This window comes from Brachyhypopomus gauderio, chromosome 1 (genome assembly GCF_052324685.1).
Source record: "Brachyhypopomus gauderio isolate BG-103 chromosome 1, BGAUD_0.2, whole genome shotgun sequence".
NCBI lineage: Eukaryota > Metazoa > Chordata > Actinopteri > Gymnotiformes > Hypopomidae > Brachyhypopomus > Brachyhypopomus gauderio.
Window position 1 is genome coordinate 16398277 of NC_135211.1, and position 15462 is coordinate 16413738.

Consider the following 15462-nt stretch of genomic DNA (forward strand, 5'->3'; position numbering starts at 1 on the left):
CTTCCTTTTAAATATAAATTGAACTGTCCATCTGCTGAATGAGATTGGGGCAGGCCAGGAAATTCTTTGGTCATTATGACTGAGCAAAAAAGAAAAAGCAAACAAACCAAATTACAGTAGGACAGGAAGACCCCCCCCCCCCCCCCCCCCCAACCCCCTCCCTGCATTGTCCCCTCAGGAATCCTCAGAATACAGCAGCACACAGAAGAACCACATTCACATGGCTGGACACATTTGTGGACGTGTCGATATCCTTAAATGACAGATAACAGTTAATGGTGTCCTTGTGTTTGAGCGAGGGGCCTGGGAGCTGATGGGGAGGGCTGTTAAAATAGAGACCCACAAGGACAGGGCCTCTGGGCTCTGATAGGGACCTCTGCTCGAATTAACCTTTGAGACTCGTAAAGTGTGTGATGTAATTCAGGTACGGAGATGGTAAAGCTCATCGCAGCAGGAGAATAAAAGCTTTCAGGATCAATCTAGCCACAGCAGTGATCTCCACGTCTCTTGACATGACCACAGGGAGTCTTCTGATTTCTCCCTCTACAGAGCTTCTGAGTTTAAGTGCACTGAGGTAATGTCAGTGTTATTTTTTTGTTTCATGTGAGATATTGATGGATATGATGGGCAGGTACTACTATTGCAAAATGCATTTCACATTCTGTTACTGGACAAAACCTCTCTATAGATTTACATAGCTGAAAAATGTTTTTTTAATTATCCAATATTCAATCTCTGTTTTAAATATGTATTTATTCAAAAACTATTGTTTTAATCAGTATAAAAATAGTCATATACTGTTTTATTTATACAGAAACACGTTAAAATGAAGGGCTTATCACGACATTCCACCGAGAGAGCTAATGTGGAAGGAATATCTTTCGTAAGTAAACCAAGGTCTTCCTTGGGAGATATTCCTCCCATCATTTTATCCATGCATCTTCTCCATTCATCTAATGCATTGTTTTTCTTCTTGCTCTTCCACCTGTCAGCCATTGTTATCTCATTATAGATAGGGAAGGGGTTGTAGAGAATTTTTGTAAATATGTTACATGACTATTTACTTTGACTTCCTGGCTTAATAGGGTGGTAGGGGGCCTTAGTAAAGCAGTACGTGTTGGAACGGTTGATGGCAAGATGCCCACTGTCCTGTCAGTTGTTTGTTTACAATAGAACTTCTTTAACTTTACTGTGAAGGAAAATGTAAAGTGCTCGCCATTCAGGGTCAAGCAAGCTGTTCAGTAGCTATGTTGACGGTTCAAGACTGTTCACGACTGTTGAGGATCATTCAGGATTGTTCAGGACTGTTCAGGGCCAAGCAAGCTGTTCAGCTGCTGTGGTGACTGTGTGAGTAGGATCCCTAACGTGCGACTTCTTCTTCGTCATGGAAAGCCTTCAAAAACCAAAGCTCATTTTGGGAAGAGGTATAAGGGTACTGCTCATTAATGGACTAGAGACATGTGCTTGTGTTCTTAAGCAAGGCATCTACCTCCCTCTGCTCTCCAGGTGCTGCTGCAGGTGTCTGTCCACTGCTCCAGGTGTGTGTGTGTGTGTGTGTGTGTTCACTCTGGGTGGTTTAAACACAGAGAGGAATTTCTCTAAGGGCATTAATAGATTAATAAAAGGTCCTTCTTCTTCTAATATAGTAGCATCCACTATATGGCACCATCTAGCCATGTTGAATGCCCCTTTTAATGAGCAGGGGAAACCTCTGTGGTGGCCATCAGACTCAATGTTACTAAGAGTCTTGTATATCAAGCAGAGGTCTTTTGGGTGGGATAGCATTTGCATTAGTGCTTACCGAGATGAGTCAGTGGTCCTCGGCGGAACGGACAACTCTTCTTCATAAGTATAGGAGGTCTAGACTGGACGGGTCTTACTTCCTGTGCCTCCGTTTTGTAGGAATGAATGCTAGTGATTGATGCACATAAGGTGAGGTGGAGTTCAAGAGTTACTGGCAAGGGAACGTGTTCTTCACAGCCCATTAACATCTGACCATTTCCATGAGATCTGCAATCTGTTTACTGTCTAAGTTGTTGTCTGTTATGTTTAAGGCCAGAGACTGCAACATGTTTTTATGTAATGCTCACGACTGAATTGATGATGGGGTACTGAATCATTTCTATAAAGCAAAATGACCTGACATTCAAGCCCCTTGTTGTGAAACATGCAAACCCTTGCTTTCAGTAACCAGTGTGACCCCTTGAGTAGCAATAACTTCAAACAAAACATTTCCAGTAACTAGTGATCAAATAAAATAAACTTGGGGAAAAACAAAGTAAATAACTGCGGATGTGCAGTCCACATGTGACAATACAGCCTTACACAGATATTTACAAATCTATGTTAGATCTGTTTTTGTTTGTCTTATTAGACTTACAAGCCACAAGTGACTTAACTGGAGTCTAGGAGGTGGTGTATGGATGAGATGAGATTGATTTATAGCAAATTATTTTGTCACATTCACGCTGTATTTGGTCAAAACAGATATCACGGTCACACTACCTTCACCACCAGGGGACACCTGGCATGTGACACTTCCACGTGTCCCTCCAAACACAACTGCCCTTTACCATCAGACCCTCAGCCCTCATCAGAGGTCTTCGCCCTGGGCTTCATGTCCCCTCACAGCAGGGGTGGATTCATAGGACACACTCCCACTTCTGACATCATACGTTATGAAGGCTGCCACCATACCCAGGACTCAAATTCAAATCCGAAAGAAGGAGCACAGAACCCCAGACCAAAGACACCTAGCACTCATTTAACCTTCCGAAGTGACCCCTGTCTTAGTCTCCATTACGCTTTGAGAAACTGCTAAAACTAGTTTCAGAGTCAAGACAGGCAAGACTTTAATAATATTTTTTTCCTGTATTCAGCTGCAGGAAAGTTTTTGCAACTGCAGTTTGTAATATGTTCAAAGCAGTGACATAATGAGAGTGGAACTGGTGAGAGAACCAAATAAATCTGGGTATGAACTGTATAGCTGTGGTAAAATAACAAATTAACTTTTTATTAAATCTGCAAAGGAACTGCCATGAGTGAAACATTTACTTTGTGTAATGTTATCTATCTTGCTATCTTGTGTATTCATTGACTGCAGGTAGAAACATTTCATTAATGATTTCATTATTAATACCACTGAACAGGGACATTTTGACCACATTATTCCCATTCAAATGTACTTAAGTATTGAAAGTAATGTTCCATCAGTTAGGCTGTATCAATAAGGCTCTAATATCCTGTTCTCTCTATACCATGACTCTTGCATAATCAACATGTATGTGGACAGGTTCGACTCTTTGTACACAAATATTTTAATATTATTAATTCTGTTTATAGTGTTAGTTTTTTTGTTTATTAAAATGATCATAAGCAGAAAATACAGAAGGCATGTAATTTCTATATGAAGTAAACAAGCAATATTTTGGTTAAAGATGTATTTGCAATTGCAAATCCAGATATCAATCTCCTTCTTTTTGAGGAATAAAATAAACATTTCCTGTATTTTACTGCACTATCCAAATAGGATACAGAATTATTTAGTTATTTCAGAATACTTTAGACAGTTTTAGCATAAACAAAAGACAACTAGATCAACTAGCAGCTACCTGCTAACTGTTTTAGCACCATGCTCTGCATGTAAAACCTACTAAATATAATTTGTTTTCTAACGTAAAGTGCTATGTTCAAATGTTAAGTATTTCACAATATCAATGCATTTAGCTGGAAGCTCCAAAACTATGAACTATGGTAAAACAAATAACTAGCCAGCTAACTTAGCTAGCTACATGCCGAGTGTGTTGCTAAGGCAGTTTTCGGTTGTACTAGCAATAGCCTACTTAGCTAGCTAGCTAACTATGGATACAATGATAATGTCGGACTTATTTTAACATACACAAGGAAACGGTTTGCTGCCAGATATTGTTAGATTTCTCATTAAGGTAAATGACCAGTAGGCCTATGAAATTATCTTACCTCTACATGCTTCCTTAAATTGGGTGGGTTATTTTTGGAGGATGAAATCGTATGATAGTGAGGCAGACAGAGAAGGCGCTTGAAAACGAATGAGTCTTTTTTCCTCGTCTACTTAAAAAAAGGCTCATGGATTGAGTGGCGCGTTACACTCAGTAGATTAATCCATTTTAAGTAGGTATATTTTCTTTCAAACTTGTTGCATTACCGTTGAACTGTACGCTGATTGGTGCTTTACCGTTGTACTTCTTTTGTTTTGACGTTACTTTGTTGAACACATGATGCCTGAAGTAACGACAACTTTCACATAATGCAGTGGTGTAAAAGTAAGATATTTCATTTTTAAATGTAGTGGAGTAAAAGTAAAAGTTACAATAAAGGGAAATACTTGAGTAAAGTAAATAATAATAATTAATTAAGTACAGTAATGAATTACATTTACTTCGTTACTGTCCACCACTGGTAGGATTACTTAGCATGCCGTATTAATAAAAGCAACAGTATTCATGTGTTGAAAAATAAACAGTTCCTTCTGTTATTGACAGGGTCTTTGGCATGCAGGGATGTGGGTTTTTTTTTTCAAAACAGATATAAGTATAAACTAGTATAAACTACTGAGTCAGGGACCTCGTGCATATCATAACTATCTTATGAATGTTCTGCAGCCTGCCGCTGTTATCAGCAGGGCTAACTGGACATGCTGTGCTCTGTGTTACTCTGGTGCTGAAAGACAAGGCCACTGCTGTTTGGCTGGTTTGGCTGGTTTGTCTGGAGGTGTCCCGCTTTCTTTGGGTAAAATCGGCAGGCTTGCCGGAATGGAGTCATAAGTTGTCTTCTGCGCGCCTCTCTCTTCTCGCTCATCAAGTATGTTTTCTTCCTCCAGAGACAGCGTGAGTTTTATCATCAGAGGGTGGAGACGTCTGTGACCATGAACTCTTTCCCAGAGGGCTCTGCAGTTCCAGACTACAGAGAAGCAGAACCTCCTCTCAAACATGGATCCAAGTACCACAAGAGCATGAAGACGCTGATTCCTGTCCGCTTCAGCTCCACGTAAAGAACATATCCACTTTCTTCAATATCAGTTCTTCAATATTATAACACTGCTTCAGTTATACTGATGTGTCATGTTATGATTATGGTGGTGAGTAGACCGTCAGTAGCTCCATGAACACAACATTAGTTCCATCATCTTGAGAGCTGGAACCAACCATGGGTTGCTGATTCATGCCCTATAAAATTGCATTTCATGGCAAACCCTTTCCCTTTGTTTTTTTATGGTACCTGTTTCTAATTTAGCTTTATGGGTTGCAATAAAACGACCCACATACACAACGTTAAACTTCCCCAAGGGGTCAAGTCTTTTTCTTTAAATCTGTCCTCGTAAAACAAGCTACTTTGAAAGTGTGATTGTGTCACAATAATACTTAACGGTAACCATGCTATGCTAACCAAACTGCATGAAATGGTGTTTAATTGCTGTTCATAAAGTCTTTGTGGTGATAATTAGCGTACTGGTGTCAACAGAGATTGATTTATTGGTGCCCAATAAGAAAACTGCAAAATTGACATGTAAATGATAGTGGTGTCAATTCCAGGTTCAGAGATTAAAAGTCCTCACCAGGATTTTGCTCAAGCTTGCTAGATTTTCTAATTAGCAATCCAGGTAAAATTAGTGGAATCAACACAATCATGGAAGCCTGAGCAAAATCCTGGTGAGGACTTTTAATCTCTGAACCTGGAATTGACACCTCTAGTAAATGATGCATACGTCCTAAGCAAATAAGGACAAAATGTAGTAGAACCATTTATGAATGCGAAATATGGCTGTTAATGTCACATTAACTCTAGCGCCATGTTTTATGAGTCCAGCCCATTGACTGGTGTTCGTCTTGATGTAATCATGGCTTACGTCCCCATTGCAGATCCAACCCCATTGATGATGCAGGATTCTTCTCCTTTGCCTCATTCACATGGATGACCCCCATGATGTGGAAGCTCTTCAGAAACAATCTGGACAGAAACTCTCTCACCCTGTCCCACCACGATGGAGCTCACATGAACGGGGAGAGGTAGGCTGTGTGGAATGCCACATAGAGGCTAGAAAGCAGTATAAAATATTAAGAAGTGCAGGCTGCCTTTTCATGCAAACCACTTTGCAATTTTAACACAGTGCATATAATGGCATATACTGTGAGTGATTAAAACTGTGTGTGTGTGTGTGTGTGTGTGTGTGTGTGTGTGTGTGTGTGTGTGTGTGTGTGTGTGTGTGTGTGTGTTTGTGTGTGTGTGTGTAGGTTGCAGAGGCTGTGGGATGAGGAGGTGGCACGTGTTGGCATTGAGAAGGCATCTCTCGGCTCGGTTGTGATGCGTTTCCAGAGAACGCGCCTGATAGTGTCTTTCTTTGTCTCCGTCCTGTTCACATTTGGGGTGTTCATTGGGCCGGTACGTCCTGTCCCGACCTTTGCGTAGCAGTTTTTGCATCCACAAGCCAAAACCAGAGCTTTACGCTCAGACTGACCCCCAGACACCCAAGCTACGGCTATCGCCGAACCAGCTGGGCCGCTCAGGTTTTTTTCAACTCCTGTTTCCTCTGCGCCTTCCGTCCCTGTGTTCTCTAGTCCATCCTGATGTACGAGATCCTGCACTACACGGAGCAGCCAGAGGCGTCTACGCTGGTGCACGGTGTGGGCCTGTGTGTGGCGCTGTTTGTCTCCGAGCTATCCAAGGCCTTCTTCGCATCGCTCATGTGGGCCATGAACATGCGCACGGCCATTCGCCTGAAGTCAGCCTTCAGCATGCTCGCCTTCCGCAAGATCATCTCACTGCGCACTTTCGGCAGCGTCACCGTGGGAGAGGTAGCCCCACCATTGGTTGATTAATTAACTAATTGACGACTTGAGGTATTTTGGATATTTGCCCTTATTTTTGTTGCTTATTTGATGGATTTTTAAAATTAGTAAAATCATCATTCTGCCTCCACAAAACCTTTATAAAGCATCTGATGGTAAGCGTGAACCCTCTGTTCTAACCCAGTTCTTGCACATGATTCTATCAGAACTCAAATGACAAAGTTGCAGTTCTGATGGTTTTTCATATAGAACCCAGAACAACAGCTACAAAATTCACATCTGAAGAATTTTGCTTTATTAGTGTACTTTATATTTTCTAGGCTCGGCGAACTTATGTTTTTAAACTTATTTTCACTTAAATGGATTTAAGAAAACACTGAAACTGAAAAGTTGCCCAGACCAAGTTGAGGTCACTATCATCACACTACAGCAGAACACTGCTATATGCACATCACTGCTATATGCACAACACTGCTATATGCACAACACTGTTATATACACAACATCGCTATATGTACAACACTGCTATATGCACAACACTCCTATATGCACAACATTGCTATATGCACATCACTGCTATATGCACAACTCTGATATATGCACAACCATGCTATATACACACAACACTGCTATATGCATAACACTGCCATATGCACAACACTGCTATATGCATAACACTGCTATAAGTACAACACTGTAATATATATGCTGTTATATGCACGACACTGCTATATACAGCACTGTAATATATATACAACACTACTATATACAGCACTGTTGTATGCACGACACTGCTATATACAGCACTGTAATACAACACTATGGAAGTTTTTCTGTCTCAATATTAAAATGAAAATGTAATGCGCATTTGCATTTACATGTTCTACTCATACAAGCAACTTTGAGCTCAAAATTCAATTTCAAATGCAATAACTCCATTTTCATTTGCAATTGTTCCACTCATACAAGCAACTTTGAGCTCAAAATTCAAATTCAAATGCAATAACTCCATTTACATTTGCAATGTGATGGACATCCATTCACATTTCATTTACACATACATTTTGATGATTTATATGTGTCTTTATTGAAATGAAAATGTATTTCCCGATTTGAATTAACAAGTTCATGTGATCATGCAAAGGTTGTATCAAAATTATAATTAAAATGCTATTCGCTTAATATGCTTTGCATTTTGTGATAACACGTTTGAAACTTAATTTTCAACCTCACCACCAGGCTAAAAAGATGTCAATATTCAAACGTTAATGGAGAAATAGCACCACCCCTATTTGCAATAACATTACGATACCAGCGCTCAAACTGTGTCAAAATGCATCTTGAAAATGCAATCCGAGCAGATTGCATTTTCATTTCCATGGTCTTCCACTATAGTCAAATTATAGTCCAATTAGATCCCATCAGCCTTCCAATCAGATTCCACCTCCCTCCACTTTATTCAGCCAATCGGGTTCCCCTTTCCACCTCAGAGAGCCAATCAGGACGGGACTAAAGCACGCTCAGCACAGAGCCATATAGTTTCTGGTTCTGGCTCAGCAGTACAGGCGAGTTTTTGGTCTTGATTTATGATCCCTAATGCCAGGTTCACACTGCACGACTTTTTAGTCATCAGGTTTTTGTTCCGTTCGCACTACACTGATTGTGCTGTAATTGCGAGTCTTTCAGTTGTTGTGGCTTTCACACTACATGACTGATCGGCGACGCGGGCTCACAAATTAAACGACTGGGGAATCGCCGACTCATCTGGCTGCCGTCCAAAAACACGAGAACACGAAAACGAAACTCTGTGAGAACCAGCAACACCACATAAAGAAAAAAACAATGTACATGTACTCCACATTTTCGTTATTATTATTATTATTTTTTTACCGTTTAAACACTCCATAGTCCCAAGTTGCCTGAATTATTTCATCTCTCCATTGCAGTGAACATAGATATAATCAATCGCACTATTTCTCCAGTGCTTTCACAATAACTTAAACACAGTGTTGTAGTAAAGTTGTAAGAAAGGTGAGGATTTTGTGTGTTTGTTGGGTTACTGTTTTGAAAGCATTCTTGAAAGTTTTTTACATTCTTCAGAGATATCTTCAGCGGTGCCGCGGTTCTCTCTCCGTTCCCATTGGCTGTAGCTAGCCGCTGCTGCCGACTCTCAGTCGCCGACTGGGCTAGATATTAAACATGCTAGATATTAAACATGCTAGATATCTGCCGGTCGTCTGCGATGAGTCGACGAGCGTCTTTCAGCAGTTCACACTACACGACTGAGCGAGCATCGAGTGATCGCCGATTTGCCTCCGACCACAGTCGGCGATCTACAAAAAACAGTCGGCGACTGAAAAACCAGCCTAAAATCGTGTAATGTGAACCGGGCATAAGGTGTAGTTTGAGACCTAGGCAAACTATAACGTAGAGGAAAAGAACTCGTACGAAAGACAGACCAAAGAATAAAAACGTAAACTGAACACTCGATTAAACAAACACAATCTATGAACCCCAAAGGTATAGTCTGAGACTAGGGAAAGGCATGAAACGTAGAAAACGGAAGCTTATACTAAGGACTTACCAAGGCATGAAAACATAAGGACCACTCAACTCAAACAAGGACAATCTATGAACCCACAAGGTGTAGTATGGAGTGAGATTACGGTCTTTAATATGAGAGCGCAAAGATAAGATTCAATCAAGCAAGTCAGACACACTGAGCACGCAAAATCAAGAAAACCGAGCGCTGTTAAGTGCGCTCACTTCCCTGTTTTCAGTGCGTGTTTCAGTTTTTTGCTCACTTCAAAAATTTCTGCTCGCGTCATGATTACAAGTACGTTACAGATCAAGGCTTGGTAGAGGATTACCTGCGGGTTCAGGTAATCATGCCGCGTCTGTGGCATTAACCACACTAAACAGGGACGCTGGGGGATTCTGGATAACATCACTCATCGAGGCATTACCGCTTTATAACTTTAAAAATACGACAGCACAAATGTTTATTTAAATAAACCAGCATTAACGAGCAGAAATGGTTTTCTGTTTCTGATCACACAAGACGCTTCACGGAGGTCGGCCGTCCTACCGCCTTAGTTTGAGGCACACAGTTGCTCTGCCACAGCGCTCAATTAGGCAATAACAGTCACATCAGCGCCAGATAAGGCTGATATGTCTGCCACTTGATCGATTAACATTTCACACTAATGTAGTGTAAATTCACCATAAGGACTCGTCTGCTACCCTTTGAATTAATCTAATGAGCGCTTCTGTGACCATGTCTAAAAAAACTCGCCTGTACTGCTGCGCTGTAGTCCCGTCCTGATTGGCTGCCCGATGTGGAAAGCTGTGGAACCTGATTGGCTGAATAAAGTGAAGCCGTGGAATCTAATTTGACTATAATTTGACTATAGTGGAAGACCATGGAAATGAAAATCCAATCTGCTCGGATTGCACTTTCAAAATGCATTTTGACACAGTTTTAGCGCTGTTGGTATCGTAATGTTAGTGCAAACAGGAGAGGCGCTATTTCTCCATTAACGTTTGAATATTGACATCTTTTTAGCGTGGTGGTGAGGTTGAAAATTACGTTTCAAACATGTTATCACGAAATGCAAAGCATATGAAGCGAATGGCATTTTAATTATAATTTTGATACAACCTTTGCATGATCACATGAACTTGATAATTCAAATCGGGAAAAAAATTTTCATTTCAATAAAGACACAAATAAAGCATCAAAATGTATGTGTAAATGAAATATGAATAGACGTCTATCACATTGCAAATGTAAATGGAATTATTGCATTTGAATTTGAATTTTGAGCTCAAAGTTGCTTGTATGAGTGGAACATGTAAATGCAAATACGTATTACATTTTCATTTGAATATTGACACAGAATAACTTCCATACAACACTACTATATACAGCACTGTTATATGCACGACACTGCTATATACAGCACTGTAATATATATACAACACTACTATATACAGCACTGTTGTATGCATGACACTGCTATATACAGCACTGTAATATATATACAACACTACTATATACAGTACTGTTGTATGCACGACACAGCTGCACTGTTTAATTCCTTGTTTTGCGTCCGCCTCTTTGTCAGATGATCAACGTGTTAACGAGTGACAGCTACCGCATGTTTGAGGCGGTGATCTTCGGTACGTTTCTGCTCTGTATTCCTGTGCTCCTCATCGTGGGTATTATTTACTCCTGCTACATCCTGGGGTACACTGCGCTCATAGGCGTCCTTACCTACCTGGTCTTTATACCCATACAGGTGAGCTCATGAGCTCTTTAGTGTATCACCTGCTGAATGTCCAATTTCTGTACTCTCATGCACTTATTAGAGGTATACTCAAACTATTAGTATATATGTATTTTTTTTTACTTGTATTTTTTTCACATATTCTCATAATTATATTGCAGTAGAATTTGAGTGATGTTTTTTTTTTTTTTTTGCTGACGTTTGCGAGGATTATCAGGACTGGAAACCTATTTGTGTGTTTGTGTGTGTGCGTATGTGAATGTGTGTGTGGTGCTGTAGTTCTTAATTGCAAGGCTAATTAACATATTGCGGAGGCGGGCTGTCTCAGTGACGGACAAACGTGTTCGCACCATGAACGAGGTTCTGACCTGCATCAAACTCATTAAGATGTATGCATGGGAGGAGTCTTTTGAGAAGAAGATTACAGGTATTCATTTATATTATAGCCATGTTAATTAACAATGCTAATTAGATCAACTTAAAAATGAAATGATTAATGATCATTTAATATATAGCAACTAATAGCTAATTTAGTTCAGTTATGTATGGAATACATAATGAGATCTCTGCACATCAAATTAATGACTTGAATGTACCATGAACTATTTTAACAAATTCTGAATATATATTCACATGTGCAGAGGATGTGATGTATGTGTAATTGCATGTCACTCTTCCCCTTTGCCAAACCTAAACGCTAAGGTCCACACAACAGGACTGCAATCAAAAATCAGATATACTCAGAAAAGAGTACAAAACATTTCCAAGTGGATATTTCCTAGTGGCAGTGGATATTGCGAGTGAATATACGTAAATCAACGTAAATATAGTTCCCAAGGGTTTATCCAATCTAAACACAAATTACATCTACTGACCCCACAGTTCATTAATGATTACAAGTCTTTCCTGTTTTTTCAGTCCTGTGTGGACCTTAGCATTTAGGTTTGTGAAGATGACGGTCATTACATAGACTTTATATGGAAATCTCCCTTGAAGCACTTTACGTGTAGGTTAAAACCAGATGCATAAGAACTATGAATGTGCACAGTACAGAGGATATGTATCTCATTTCTCTTGACAGAGATTAGGAAACGTGAGAAGTTGCTGTTGGAGAAAGCAGGATATGTTCAGAGTGTGAACTCGTCTTTGACGGCAATAGTTCCCACGCTGGCCACCATCTTCACCTTCATCGTCCACACGGCCGTTGGACTGCCCCTGGAGCCGTCCGTGGTGAGTTTACGCAGCAGTACAGCTGTCAGGGTCCCTGTGCTGTATACTGCCTCATGGCCCTTGAAGCCCCTCCCTCACAACCCCCTTCCTAAACCCCGCACGCCCCACCATGCAGTCCTGCAGTGGTGTTTCATTAGTAGGACGTCTGAGCTAGTGGTGTGCCAAACTATCAAACTACTCCTAGACTACTCCTTAATTACTCCCAAACTACTCCTAACTAAAATACTTCTAAACTATTCCTAACTAAACTACTCCTTAATTACTCCCAAACTACTCTTAACTAAAATACTTCTAAATTATTCCTAACTACACTACTCCTTAATTACTCCCAAACTCCTAAATAAAATACTCCTAAACTACCGGTACTCCTAATTAAACAACTCCTCCCAAAGCAATGCTGCTACAATCTCTGACCGTGTTTGTGTTTGATGGTGGCAAACACTGTGTATTGGGTAAGTTGCTTAACATATGTTCTCCATGTAATTGCATACGCCCAGACAAGATTTATTCATTCTCCCACATATATATATCTTTCTCTGGAGACATATAGATCTTTCTCTGGAGACCATGTGCACTACTGCATACACTATACTACATTTAACTCAATTCTCTCTCTTTGCCTGTGCAGGCGTACACCATCATTGCTGTGTTTAACTCCATGCGGATGTCTATGGGTCTCCTGCCCTTCTCAGTCAAAGCCCTGGCTGAAGCGAATGTGGCCTTAACGCGGCTGAAGGTTCGCATCTCCTCCTCTGTTTGTGACCCTCCTTCCGTTGTTGGTTTCTCCAAGTCTAGCGTGTCCGTCAGAACCACCACGGCCAGACTGGGTGCTGCTGTATTGTGAGAGTCTAGCCCAGTGGTTCCCAAAGTAGGGGGCGCGCCCCCTAGGTGGGGCTCAGAGCTATTGCAGGGGGGGCGCAGAGCTTGGAAGTAAAACATGTGTCAATATGGGGGGGGGTGTGGGGGGGGCTCAAAAATATTCTCATCTACTAAAGGGTGGCACGGCAGAAAAGGTTTGGGAACCACTGGTCTAGCCCAACACATACAGCACAGCTCATAATCATGGAAAATGACTCTGCACATAACCCTAGTTCTTAATACAGTAACTGTACTGCACATGGTCAGATGAGATCACTTGTTTTGAGATTGTCCTATAATGGCTGAAGTGATGCCTGTAGTAAGTATATCCAAAACATATAACTATTTATATTTGATAGTTCATAAGTAATAATTTCCTCTTTATTGCCATAGTTATTGGACTGCCCCTTTATAGTCCTTTATAAAGGCCACCATATCTAACTGAGAAACTTTACAGAAAATGCCCATTCAGTGGTACTAGGTGGGTTACTACATTTGATTCTGCAGACCTGGCTAACTGCTCATTATTCCCGACCTTCTCTTCCTGCTCCTGTAGCGTCTCCTCATGATAAAGAATCCTGAACCCTACCTGTCCCAGAGGAAAGATCTGGGAGCTGCGATCGTGCTGGACAGAGCTTCCTTCTTCTGGGGGGCTCCGGACACTACCACGCTGTCCTCTCCCAGCACCTCAGGAAACGGGGCCCTGGGGTCTGTGAAAGCCACTCAAAATGGCAGCCACGCCCCCGCCCCTGCCCGACCGACACTGAAGGACATCACCTTCACCCTGCCCAAGGTTGCCATGCTTTACTGCAGCTTTTTACACAGCTACAGATCAGGCACTGACATAATTACAATAGAATGAGATTCACATACAGCATTAACTAGTGTCTGTCTGGCCTACTGTTAACACTGTAGGTGTTAGTTCTGCACCGGGCTGTTCCACTGTATATTCAAGCTGAGTGTTCTTTTTCAAAAGGCGTTCGGAAGATTATGTGTTGTGCATTCTTACAGATGGGAAATATGGGAATCATGGATCCTTGAACCAAAGCTTCAAAGGGGATGGTTTTGCTTTGCTGAGTGTTTCTCACTTCCTGTTCCCAGGGAAACCTGCTCGGAGTTTGTGGCAATGTAGGAAGTGGAAAAACGTCACTGATATCAAGTATACTTGAACAGGCACGCTGCAGTTCACACTTAAATTTAATTTTAATTGTTTGGTTTTCGTGTTTTAAAATGAGTAGTATTGTACAATGTTGATTATGTACTTTATTATTTTGTTTTAATAGTATATCACCAAGATTTTGTAGCAAAAAAAAAGATAGAAACCAGTAATTAAACATCAGCATGCACTGTAAATGTAAATACAGTTAGCTCTGGAGTTCATGTGTTCATTTTGTTGGTAGATGCACCTTCAAAGTGGGTCAGTCTCAGCAAATGGAACGTTCGCCTACGTTTCCCAGCAGGCATGGATCTTCCACGGAACAGTTCGAGACAACATTCTAATGGGAGAACCCTTTGACCAAAAGAGGTATGGTGGTTAAACACACACAAATACACAGACACACGCACACACATACACAAGATGAACAAACACATACTCTCGGCAGAAGTTCACAAAGTTCACTTTCACTTAAGCCAGAAGGAAATATTTACAACAGTGTTCAGAGGTTTTCATCAGAGTTTCAGAGTTTGTTCCCTCCAGTTCCGTTCACCTGAATAGCTGGGGTGATCGGTTCCTTCAGAACCCTATTCAGTATTGCTGTCTCATAACTTAAATGCTACTACTCGAAACTTTTATGGTATTAAAACTCAAAATTCACGAGCAGGGAAAATGATTCCTAGTGCGAGGGAAACTCATTGTCCGGTCTGAGGAGAACAGCTTGTGCAAGAAAAACCACTCTCAAGCACACAGAGGGAGGGCGGTGAGAGAGAGAGAGAGAGAGAGAGAGAGAGAGAGAGAGAGAGAGAGAGGCCAACACTCGACTGCTTTTCTGCTATTAAGCATGTGGTAATGAATGTTTTGTGGAGGTCTGCTGCTGTTATTGGTGGCAGCACTTACAGCTCTAAATAGCTGTAATTATTGTATAACTCTAATTCAACTTTGCTAATATTGTTTTTCCTTAATGGACTACACTGATTTTGTTGTAAAAGGTAACAGGAAAAAAGTATGAATATGTACATGGAGAAATTTGTATAAGAGTGAGGGCATGAAGCTCAGTGCAGTTAATAAATATCCAAACCATAAACTCTTATTTGTGGACATG

The 15462-nt window shown here is 40.9% G+C and overlaps 1 protein-coding gene across 6 annotated transcripts in view; it reads left to right on the plus strand.

Annotated features, from left to right (window-relative positions):
* The first annotated feature begins 228 nt into the window (after nucleotides 1–228).
* The window catches only part of abcc12 (ATP-binding cassette, sub-family C (CFTR/MRP), member 12), a 35456-nt gene continuing 20222 nt past the window's right edge, over nucleotides 229–15462 (plus strand). Inside the window, exons 1-13 of one of the 6 annotated variants that reach the window (XM_076999534.1) lie at nucleotides 229–574; nucleotides 815–883; nucleotides 4859–5025; nucleotides 5898–6044; nucleotides 6270–6417; nucleotides 6594–6830; nucleotides 10952–11125; nucleotides 11393–11540; nucleotides 12195–12343; nucleotides 12972–13079; nucleotides 13758–13994; nucleotides 14303–14374; nucleotides 14602–14726. In XM_076999534.1, the coding sequence (XP_076855649.1) occupies nucleotides 827–883; nucleotides 4859–5025; nucleotides 5898–6044; nucleotides 6270–6417; nucleotides 6594–6830; nucleotides 10952–11125; nucleotides 11393–11540; nucleotides 12195–12343; nucleotides 12972–13079; nucleotides 13758–13994; nucleotides 14303–14374; nucleotides 14602–14726 (1769 nt within the window). In that variant the 5' untranslated portion in view covers nucleotides 229–574; nucleotides 815–826. Of the gene's footprint in view, nucleotides 575–814; nucleotides 884–3818; nucleotides 3945–4001; nucleotides 4150–4195; nucleotides 4302–4662; nucleotides 4768–4858; nucleotides 5026–5897; nucleotides 6045–6269; nucleotides 6418–6593; nucleotides 6831–10951; nucleotides 11126–11392; nucleotides 11541–12194; nucleotides 12344–12971; nucleotides 13080–13757; nucleotides 13995–14302; nucleotides 14375–14601; nucleotides 14727–15462 lie in introns of those variants that run through there. The other 5 variants (XM_076999558.1, XM_076999550.1, XM_076999542.1 and 2 more) reach the window with 5 other exon arrangements.